The following is a 12,310-nucleotide window of genomic DNA, read 5'->3' as shown; positions in this document are numbered from 1 at the left end:
CTAATTCAATTTTGTCTTTAGATCTTGTATTATAATTATGGTAAGAACCATTTTTAATAAAGAGCGATGAAAAACGCACGTCCTGATTAGTAGTAACATTATACATGAAAAGCCCAATTTGGTACTTATTGATATCCGCAATTTTAAGAAGTTTAAATTTATAGAAACATTCAGTCATTGAATCATTAAACTTTGACCATGTTATAGCTCGTAATGCCCTTTTCTGGAGTTTAAATAACTCATCTAGATAACTTGGAAATGTACTACACCATATTATGTTGCAATAATTTAATACTGGTTCAATGAGTGATTTGTATATTGTCCAGAGAGCATAGGTTGGTAAAAAATGTCTTACTTTATATAGTATGCCTACATATCGAGATATTTTCCTAGCTGTAACATTGATGTGATTCTTATATGTGAGAAATTCATCAATATGTACTCCAAGGAATTTAGTCGATTTAACTCTATCTATTCTTTTATTGTTGACCATATATATTTACATTCTCTAATTTAGTTGGATTTCGCTGATTGCGGAAAATTATGTAATTAGTTTTTTTAACGTTGATTGATAGTTTATTGCACATGAACCAATCCGAAACATTTTTTAGTTCACCATTAACTAGTTCTATGAGCGTATCCAAGTTTTCGTGAGATGCAGATATGTTTGTGTCGTCAGCAAATAAAACAAAAGATAACGAGTTTGAGCAATTAAATACATCGTTAATGTACAAAATAAAAAGTAGAGGCCCCAGAATTGAACCCTGTGGTACACCGCAATTTATATCCATCAAACACGAACTTGTGTTATCAATAAACGTAAATTGTTTCCTTCCACTAATATAGTTTCTAAACCATTTAAGGGCCGTGCCTCTTATGCCATAGTGTTCCCATTTTTCACGCTGCTGCTCTAGCCCACTACGTCCCATTAGGACTACTCAATAAGAAGCTAAAGCAAGCAGCAGTTATAGTATCTAAGGATGACAGAAATGCGAAAATGTAAACTCCACTATAATTTATGGATTCCAGCAACTAGACCCAAAAAACGTCTGGGAAAAGAGTCTATTAGGACATGTCATGCTAAAATTACAAATCCCAAAGCATTTCTTGTATTTATGAGTCCCATTTGACTATAATACTGACTTTTGACTGTAATTCACTGTCAGATATTCATTGAATTATTATCAAAACAGTCCATTAAAGTTTGTGTTTGTAATAGGATACTTCACACTTGAAACATCTAGGGTGATGAAGTGACCCCCAGACTTGACCTTAGCAATAAAATTAACTAAAGTGACAGAAATTGAGTATTCACTTCTGTAACCAAAAAATAATATTTATTCACATATAAAAAGAGAAAAGAAAACCCAAAAACCATTGTCTGACAGACAATTTAAGTATTTGTTGCTTTAAATTACATTTTTTCAGGTAAAATAACTATTATGTGACAATAAAATGACACATTCAAAAACAAATTTGAAATAAAAAATATTTGTCAATAAGCGAGCAGCGTTTTTTGTAAGAAATATTTCTTGTTTAGAAGTATATCATGGTTGATGGTGTCAAACGCTTTTGACAAATCAATAAATATTCCGATGGTATTTATCAAGCGCATCGGTTATTCGTTCAACCAGATCTATAACGGCCATAAAAGTAGAACTGTTTTTTCTGAAACCATATTGTGCATTATTAAGGATGTTAAACATTGTGATATAATTATTTACTCTAATTTGAACAATTTTTTTCAAGAATTTTTGAAGCGGTAGGCAGAATAGAGATCGGCCTATAATTACTGACGTCACTTTTATTGCCAGATTTAAAAATTGGAACTACTCTAGCTACTTTCAAACTATCATGGACCATGCCTGTCTCAAGAGAGAGGTTAAAGATATGTACAAGAGGAGATGCCACAGCAGCAATAATATGTTTTAGAATGCGATTACTTAAGTTATCAACACCTTCTGAATTTGAATTTTTGATTTGACTAACTATTTCAATGACCTCTTCTTCATTCGTAGGATTGAAAAATATGGATTGGGATTGACTCTCTTTCATATATTGTTTAAAGTCAGAATTGTTTACATTTGGTATTTTGTTTGCTAATTCATTTCCAATGTTGGAGAAGAAGTCATTAAAAGCGTCAGACATACCTTTTGGATCACATACCAAAGTTTTATTACTATGGTTAATTACACCTCATTTGGCCTAACACTCGATTTTTTTCTATTTAGAACTTAATTTAAAACTTTCCATGTTTGCTTTGAATCGTGTCGAGCCGCATCCAGTTTTTTGGAATAATATTGTTTTTTCCGAATTCTAATTAAATGAGTTAATATATTTTTGTACTTTTTATATATATTTTTTAATAATTGTGTTGGGTTTTTAAGGTATTTATTATAAAGTTTATTCTTCTTTTTTATTGAAATAAAAAAAAATAAAAAAGGCCTAAGAAAGAAGACATTATGGCTTGCAACATGGGCAGACATCCCGGTCCTAACGGGACACAGATAGCCTACAGTTATTCCTGCCAGCTTACTCAATAAAACTCGGCTATCGGGATTTCACTCGATTTTAAACAAAATGTCTTCTACTACTGTACCTTCACACGCGCGGTCTGTTCCTAAAATAAACAAAAAACTGAAATGGCTATAGCCACTAAAATGGCCAACTTTAGCTCCAGTCCTATTATCGGTTTTTTTCTTCTGTCTTCCAAAGGGACACTGTATTGATTGATGGAAAGTGCCTGTTTCCAGTCACCTTTAAGGTCAAATCTATTATTTTAACTGCCCCATTGTGTATAAAAGAGAGAAAATAGTCGAAACCAGGTTGTTGCAAGGTTAAATTATCGTGAACCCGGAAATTACTTAGAAGAAGAATTGAAATTGAGTTGAAAATCTACTGTTGAAAGCATAAATTTTGTTAAAAAAACTCTTTATATTATCTTCCTAAGATAGAAATATGGAACAATATCGTAATAGTGAAAATTAATGTTATCAAATTTACATTTCACGGTACATCTGAGATAGATCAGGTAGATATCCAAGGCAGAGATTTGTACCGAAGTTTTTCCATTGTGCTCGCCTATGTCAGAATTAACCATAATTTATATATAGATGAGGCTTACTGTACTCGAGTAATTTGGCACAATCTACGACTTGTAGCCTAGGCTATCCTTATTTACGTAAGCATATGATCAAATATAAAAAACTATAGCTAGCAGCACATTCCATGCTTCATAATTATATGATAAAATATAAATAAACTAAATAACTAGCTTTATGAGCGACTTTCCCGAGAGCCGGCGTTGATCGATTGCACGAATACGGTAATCATAATTGTACTATTGAGGCTAGACCTATATGTTACACATTTTCCTCATGCCTACTATACTACACTACAACATTGAATATTCAAAACATAGAAAAGGCTATTCTTTAAAAATGTTGTCTTAATCTCATCTTCCGCTGGATACATTTTATCTATTATTATTTACAATGTAGTTTAAACAGTAAAATACATTTGATTATTGAAGCTGTCTCGTGTTCATGCTTTGGTAAATACAATATGAGGCTGATCAATAGCATCCTAAAAAAAACGAAAGAAAATAATAATAGAGAGTAAGAAAAGTTTGAGGGCACTCGATTCAGAAAAACTTATATAGGCACTTTCCGATTTAAGATACTTCCCACAGAATGTCTATCGGACAGATACAATCGTTAAGCTTGGACATAACTTAACGACGTAGGCGTAACACACGTAAGTTGATCAATCAGAAGGGAAGTTTCGGATGATCCACATGTCGTGATTGGTTAAATTAATTGCAGTGCGCTTACGTGCTTGCGCTGCATCCTATAGTATTGGAAACGAAGCCCTAAACCCACTCTGCATTTTACAGTACAACATCTCCATACACCATCCCTGCCACTCTTACCCTCCATGTCCAACGTTGTATTTTTTAGGTTCTTTTAGATTTATTAGGGGTTTATTAAATGTGCATCATTTACCATATTATCACCACAGCAGGCACATGGAGAAGACCTGATAAGAAGCAGAATCGACAGCACAATACCAATGAGTCCAAGTATTAACGGGGTCAACCCGCCGGTGATATACGTATTAGAAGTAGTCTGTAAACATGATAACGTTAAAGCATGTTAATGTACAATTAGGCATACCTTGTGCATATTGGATATGACGACATTTTAAAAACAATATTTTAAATAAATAAACTTTTCAACTTAAAAAAAAAAATAACATATCAGTGTATTATCGTATTATCTGGAAATATTGGTCATTTTTATTTCAAAATGGGAGAAAGTTTTACACCAGACAGTGCGTATACTTACACATCCTTCTCCACACTCTGAAATGTGAGCATCGTTAACCGCCCAGTAAATAAGGAATGCAGTCATCCAAAATGGCAACAGAACAATTGTCAGAATTGAAAACACGAGAGCAGTTATTTTCTGAAAAGAACAAAATTAAAATACACAAAAATAGCATCTTGGTCGGAATTAATGCTGTACCATTGTCGCCAATTAATTTGGGCTATTAATAAACACAAAGTAGACAGAACAACAATAATATCCATGTCAGTGACAGTAAAATTCAAACCATTCATTATTATTTATTTACATGTGTTATCAATTAATAGAACAATACATGTATTACTACCAAATATTTCAGTTTCAACAGTACTACCGTAATCATAGCGATAGTCAGTTAGACTCTATCTAGTGCAGGGTAATCGGGTGCATATTATTCATTATTTAATAGACTAGTCCATATTTGAGAAAATGAAATGCTGTTGGCATTTCGTGTTAAAAGCGAATAAACATATGGTTTAGGGTAATTTTCAGATCAGATTTGCTGTTTACCCAGCTCAATTTTTAGATCTTCACCCTTAAAATGGGAAAAACAAAATGGCCCCCATTTCAGACTTATTTTGGCTTATAACTTGACTTTTAAGTGACGTAGCAAGTTAAAAATGGTGTCCATTGCAAATGGTCCATTTCATATAATAAAATCTATATTATTTTCGGTCACACAGGATTTCCTTTTTTTTAAATCTTAATCGATCACAAAACATATAATTATATTCTATTCTAATTTTTTAATGTCGCCCCTTTTCAATCAACAGATTATGACAAGATAATCTAAAGCATGATATTAATGTTCTATACTTAACAACTTTAAAAATCGTAAACATAAGGTTCGTAAAAATTGTCGAATTAAATATTTTTGTAAAAATTGAGACGTGTATTATTGCTAAAATTGTTTCATTTCTTTGTGAAATAATAGATGAAATGTTTCATTAAATAAACTATTCCACTAACCACAACCGAAATTATCCAGAACGCCCAACAGTTTTTGCCATTTTCCGCCCACGATGTTTGTGTTCGGTCGTCGCATATATTTTGTAATTTATTATTTTCCATTTTATTTATTTTATCCAATACTTAATCAATTGGAATTCTATACCTACTTTGCTACGTGACTATTATGGTAAACTTGCACTGTTGTTTCATATATTATTTACCCACGACAGTTTAATATCGGTGAACTATAAACACTAATAATAATCGTATTTGTTTGTACTTACCCGACATCTATTATGTCGATTAAAAGTAAACATCAGGCCAAAGACGCCCTCCAAAACAACCTGAAAATGTATAGATATAATAATAATATATATCAAAATGTGTGATCGATACTCCGTGTAATTAACTCCGAAATAAATGTTACCGCGCATATTCGAAAGCAGAACACATTTTGGTTTGTAAGAACACAAATAGTGCTTATCAAAATGTATTTTCACAAATGAGCTGTGCTAAGCAATAACGTGTTTATTAATCATTAGTCACGACAATGTCGGTTATGATGACACACAAGGTGGTACAAAAACATGATATTAGGCCTACTCGGTCTCCATTGTGAGAAAAATGAAAAATTAAACTGCTGCGGAGTCTCAAAACCTTATTGTATTCGTAACGCTATAGCTGAAATGAGAGCCATTGGTCATATAGACCTTAGGCAAGCTTTAGGCCTAAGGTAGGCCTAGACCTTCTGAGGCAGTGCGACGTAGTGGAATCACCCGACATGGTTTCTCTTCCCTCTCTCCTCTCCCATTCTTCTTTCCACGTCTCTTTCCCTCTTAATTCCCCTTTTGATTTAACCTTTTCCAGACACTTACGATTAGTCCAATGACTAAGCCAGGAATACCGGCGTACACGTGATTGTCATCCAACATAGTAACACTTGAAAGAGCAATGATTGCTGCGCCAAGTAGCATCAAGAGTAATGAACTTATCTTGACGACCGTCAAAAAGCAATTATTTCCACCACACATTCTAGAAAAAAAACACCCAATGGAATCTATAATATACAAACGATACATTGAATAAACTTTATTTGACCAATCACAAGCGATGGCTTATTGGAAGGACTCTTTGCATTGGTCAACAAGCTTACGCAGTGAGTCTACGTTCTTGCGTGGGTCCTGTGGAAAGCAAACCTAAGGTTAGTATAATAAATTAGCATAAACAAACATCAGTTAGGCCTATGTCGGAATAGGCTTACTCTACACCATCGCCTCTTATAGGCCAAGATGGTACGATGGTCTCTTCGCTCACGTACGATCTTGGTCGGTTCTCGAATACATAATATAATTTCAGTATAATAAAAACTGGCGATTTCAAAATGTACGTACCGCAGGACAATAATACATGTCGTTTACAGCAACGATAAATAGACACATTGAATTATATACTTAACTAAAATTAGCACCCTTGGAATTACCTCCGATAGAGAAAGTCACAAAATGAGTCCAAATGTTTGAGTCAAATTTAAACAAAACCAATTTGTGTTTTGTATGTAACATTAGGGTTGGGGGATGACGAACTGCATATGAGGCGTAGGTAGGCCTATACTACCCCATTCACACAGCGTGAATATGTTATGGGTACTATTTATAAAATTTGAATGGTAAAATCTTGATTTAAAAAAACCAACCTTAACGGAAGATCCACGAAGACAGAAATATAAAGACTTCTAAACAAATCTAATAAGTAACGGAATAATAGGCCTGCCTACACAAATGTAACTGCTACGCTGCTTTGTGCGTGCGAGCAATCACTAGTACTGTATACCGATGAATTAATGAATAACTTTCAATGCGGCTGAAGTTTATAACCAGGATTTGATACTGCGATGTCATATATCAATACTATTTCAAGGTCGCGGTTGTTATTGACGCTGCTTGTATCCTGGTGCGAAAACATTGAACGAATTGAGCCAACCAGTGTACTTTCAATAATTTCAACACTACTCACTAATTAATTGCATTCAGATGGAACATCTGAAGACATGAGAGATCGGTAGGCCTATTTGAAATATATATATATAATATTCTTGACTCAAAAACGTCTATGAAGACATTTCTGGAGGTCATTCAAAGTAAAATTCATTAGGCCTAAACCTAGTATAGTAGTAAACTACTATAGTAAAAATTAGGTGGCTATTTTAGTTTATCTAATTATCCTTACGTAGCCTATAAGCAAAAAAATGACTACACACAGACTCATCGAACTTGATTTATATATTTATTGGACTGAGTATATTTAAACTTGGTGTGGTTGGCAATAATCCTTGTTTATAATGTAAAGAATTTCTTTTTGAGGAGGCATGACGTCAATACAAGTTGTGGTAAAATATCTACTAACTGGACTCATACTGTAAAAGAAGTTACTATTTGTAATGCGCTGTACTGCTGTCACACTTTGTAATAACAGCTGCCATACTTTGTAATACTACTGTCACACACTGTAATACTACTGTCACACTTTGTACTACTACTGTCACACACTGTAATAACTAGTGTCACACTGTGTAATAACTAGTGTCACACTGTGTAATAACTGCTGTCGCACTTTGAACTACTCGTGAAGTAGTCGAAGTGCATTTTCACATTTTATACACACAATAACGTATATAAAGATATCTGTGTGGCCTACAACTACCAAGTGTAAAGAAATAAAAAATCGCTTACTATAAGCGAAATGTGAATATTAAAACCATATTTGGTGATGAAATATAATTTAGCAATTAAATTATTCATAAAAATATACAGTAGTCGATTAGACAACTATCAAACAAAGATACAAATATTTTTAATTTTTGTAAACAAAATCGCTATAAGTACTGTCAAACAAGTTGTGGAGTGACAATAATGTGTTCAAATCTTGTTTTCAATGTAATGTAGGTCCATTATCTCCAACAAAAAATGCACGGTTCTTAAAAAAACATGCCATAAAGGCTTTCTGAGTGTGTAATTTTCTTGTCATGTTTCATAATTATATATAATAAAATAAAATAAACAACATAACTTTTCCGAGAGCCGTCGTTGATCGATTGCACAAATACGGTAATCATAATTGTACTATTGAGGCTAGACCTATATGTTACACATTTTCCTCAGGCCTACTCTACTACACTACAACTTTGAATATTCAAAACATAGAAAAGGCTATTCTTTAAAAATGTTGTCTTGATCTCATCTTCCGCTGGATATACTTTATCTATTATTATTTACAATGTAGTTTAAACAGTAAAATACATTTGATGATTGAAGCTTTCTCGTGTTCATGCTTTGGTAAATACAATATGAGGCTGATCAATAGAATTCTGTTAAAAAAACGAAAACAAAAATAATAATAGATAGTAGGAAAAGTTTGAGGGAATGCCGATTCATAAAAACTAATGCGAGGCACTTTTCGATTTAAGATTCGTTCGACAGAAGGTCAATCGAATCGATGGAGGAACAAACAACCCAATATTTTTGGGCAGATACAATCGTTAAGCTTGGACATAACGTATGTAGTCGTAACACACGTAAGTTGACCAATCAGAAGGGACGTTTCGGATGATCCACGTGTCGTGATTGGTCAAATTAATTGCAGTGCGCTTACGTGCTTGCGCTGCATCCTAGTAGTGGAAAACAAACCCGAAACCCATTCTCCAGTTTACAGTACAACATCTCCATACACCATCCCTGCCACTCTTACCCTCCATGTCCAACGTTGTATTTTTTAGGTTCTTTTAGATTTATTAGGAGTTTATTAAATGTGCATCATTTACCATATTATCACCACAGCAGGCACATGGAGCAGACCTGATAAGAAGCAGAATTGACAGCACAATACCAATGATTCCAAGTAACGACGGGGTCAACCCGCCAGTGATATACGTATCTGAAGTAGTCTGTAAACATGATAATGTTAAAGCAGGTTAATGTACAATTAGGCATACCTTGTGCATATTGGATATGACGACATTTTAAAAACAATGATAGACCTATACTTATCTTTTCGACAAATTTCACTTAAAATAATAATTGTGTGATTTTTATCAAGACTTCTTAACTTAAAAAAGTTTATTAGAAGTATCTTATCGTATTATCTGGAAAATGGTTATTTTTGTTTACAAATAGGAGAAATATACCAGACAGTGGTCTATACTTACACATCCTTCTCCACACTCTGATATGTTAGCATAGTTAACCGCCCAGTAAAAACCGAATGCAATTATCCAAAATGGCAACAGAATAATAGTCACAATTGAAAACACGAGAGCAGTTATTTTCTAAAAAGAACAACATAAAAATTAATGCTGTACCATTGTCGCCAATGAATTTGAGCATATTAATAAACACAAAGTAGACATAGAACAACAATAATATCCATGTCATGCCATAAAAAATTCAAACCACTGTAAAACTTTTACCATTATTATTTTTATCATAGTATTATGTAAACATTAATGACATAATTTCATTAAACATCCACATACAGTACAACTTTTCTTAACAAATTTTTTCAATCTTCTATCAACTAAAAGTCGTGGTTAGTCATGTCTCGGGTCACATTCTATGGTCGCCGTACAGATAGGCTGCTACATCAGTACTATGAATGGATGGCTAGTTGGTGACAAGAACGCTAGTTGGTCATACCCAGTACCGTTTTGATTTTACTCGGGAAACCACCTCACGACGTAATCATTGCAATAGTCAGTTAGACTCTATCTAGTGACAGCTACTGGGGAATCGGGCGCATATTATTCATTATTTAATGGACATTTTACATTGAAGTTTAACAAAGATATAAATATGTACAACACAATCATAAAAAAAAACATTAATTCGAGAAACATATTATACGCTGTTTTAATTTTAGATTAATTAATAAATTATCAACAATAAAATAGAGAAAAGGGCCTGATTATGATACGTGTACTTTTTTTTTTTCTTTCTTTCTTTTATTTCAATAAACAATGGCCTCCGGCCAATATCACATAATGAAATCTATATTATTTCATTCAGGGTTTTCTTTATAATGGGGGCCTATGTTTGTTTTAATCTTAATTGATCACAAAACATAATATTATTCTATTCTAATTTTTAAATGTCGCCCTTTTCAATCAAAGATTATGACAAGATAATCTAAAGCGTGATAGTATAAATTGTCAAATTTAATATTTTTGTAAAAATTGAGACGTTTTATTATTACTAATTGTTTCATTTGATTTCTGCAATGCAAAATCCCTAATTCTTTGTGAAATAATAGGTAAAATTGTTCATTGAATAAACTATTCCACATATAGGCCTAATCACAACTGCAATTATCCAGAACGCCTAACAATTTTTGCAATTTTTCCGCCCACGATCTTTGAGTTTGGTTATATCACTATATTAAGGTAGTCTATTATTTTCTATTTTATTTATTTTATCCAATACTTTCTCAATATTTGATTATTAATAGTAATTGGAATTCTATACCTACTTTGCTACGTGAATATTATGGTAAACTTGCACTGTTGTTTCATATATTATTTACCCACGACAGTTTAATATCGGTGAACTATAAACACTAATAATCGTATTTGTTTGTACTTACCCGACATCTATTCTGTCGATTAAAAGTAAACATCAGGCCAAAGACGCCCTCCAAAACAACCTGAAAATGTATAGATATAATAATAAAAATATAATGTATGATCGGTACTCCGTGTAATTAACTCCGAAAGAAATGTGCTTATCAAAAAGTATTAAAAATATAATTTCACAAATGAGCTGAGCTAAGCAATAACGTGTTTTTTAATCATTAGTCACGACAACGTCGGTTATGGTGACACACAAGGTGCACGTGATACAAAAACATGATATTAAGCCAAAAAATGAAAAATTAAACTGCTGCAGAGTCTCAGAACCTTATTGTATGACGGACATTGGTCATTGGAAATATAGGTCTTATAATTTTTTGACGTGATTATCATTTTCTCAAGCTTTAGGCAGTGCGACGTAGTGGAATCACCCGACACGGTTTCTCTTCCCTCTCTCCTCTCCCACTCTCCTTTCCACGTATCTATCCCTCATTCCCGTTTTGATTTAACTTTTTCAGACACTTACGATTAGTCCAATGACTAATCCAGGAATACCGGCGTACACGTGATTGTCATCCAACATAGTAACACTTGAAAGAGCAATGATTGCTGCGCCAAGTAGCATCAAGAGTAATGAACTTATCTTGACGACCGTCAAAAAGCAATTATTTCCACCACACATTCTAGAAAAAAAAACAATTGAATCTATAATATACAAACGATACATTGAATAAACTTGATTTGACCAATCACAAGCGATGGCTTATTGGAAGGACTCTTTGCATTGGTCAACACGCTTACGCAGTGAGTCTACGTTCTTGCGTGGGTCCTGTGGAAAGCAAACTTAAGGTTGGTATAATAAAATAGTATAAACAAACATCAGTTAGGCCTATGTCGGAATAGGCTTACTCTACACCATCGCCTCTTATAGGCCAAGATGGTACGCTCTTTTCGCTCACGTACGATCTTGGTCGGTTCTCGAATACATAATATAATTTCAGTATAATAAAAACTGGCGATTTCAAAATGAACGTACCGCAGGACAATAATACATGTCGTTTACAGCAACGATAAATAGACACATTGAATTATATAGTTAACTAAAATTAGCACCCTTGGAATTACCTCCGATAGAGAAAGTCACAAAATGAGTCCAAATGTTTGAGTCAAATTTAAACAAAACCAATTTGTGTTTTGTATGTAACATTAGGGTTGGGGGATGACGAACTGCATATGAGGCGTAGGTATAGGCCATACTACCCCATTCACACAGCATGAATATGTTATGGGTACTATGTATAAATTAGAATGGTAAAATTTTGATTTAAAAAAAACCAACCTTAACGGAAGATCCACGAAGTCAGAAATATAAAAA

General features: G+C 33.4%; 2 protein-coding genes across 2 annotated transcripts in view; both read right to left on the bottom strand.

The window, feature by feature from the left end:
- The window catches only part of LOC144839476 (uncharacterized), a 24,053-nt gene extending 17,009 nt beyond the window's left edge, over nt 1-7,044 (bottom strand). The window contains exons 1-4 of the mRNA XM_078694849.1: nt 7,012-7,044; nt 6,194-6,350; nt 5,603-5,662; nt 4,347-4,466 (exon numbers count right to left, since the gene is read on the bottom strand). Of these exons, the coding sequence (XP_078550975.1) occupies nt 4,347-4,466; nt 5,603-5,662; nt 6,194-6,349 (336 nt within the window). The 5' untranslated portion in view covers nt 6,350; nt 7,012-7,044. The remainder of the gene's footprint in view (nt 1-4,346; nt 4,467-5,602; nt 5,663-6,193; nt 6,351-7,011) is intronic.
- Nucleotides 3,277-12,310, bottom strand: LOC144839474 (uncharacterized). The gene is made up of 7 exons (XM_078694847.1): nt 12,275-12,310; nt 11,462-11,618; nt 10,950-11,009; nt 9,520-9,639; nt 9,136-9,258; nt 8,453-8,682; nt 3,277-3,349 (listed from the first exon to the last, which is right to left on the bottom strand). The coding sequence occupies exons 2-6, from the start codon at nt 11,615-11,617 to the stop codon at nt 8,641-8,643; spliced, it is 501 nt and encodes a 166-aa protein (XP_078550973.1). The 5' UTR covers nt 11,618; nt 12,275-12,310; the 3' UTR covers nt 3,277-3,349; nt 8,453-8,640.

The sequence above is a fragment of the Antedon bifida genome, chromosome 4, assembly GCF_963402885.1.
Source record: "Antedon bifida chromosome 4, ecAntBifi1.1, whole genome shotgun sequence".
Taxonomy (NCBI): domain Eukaryota; kingdom Metazoa; phylum Echinodermata; class Crinoidea; order Comatulida; family Antedonidae; genus Antedon; species Antedon bifida.
Note: the sequence above shows the minus strand (reverse complement) of the source record. Positions and strands in the feature narration are given on the sequence as shown.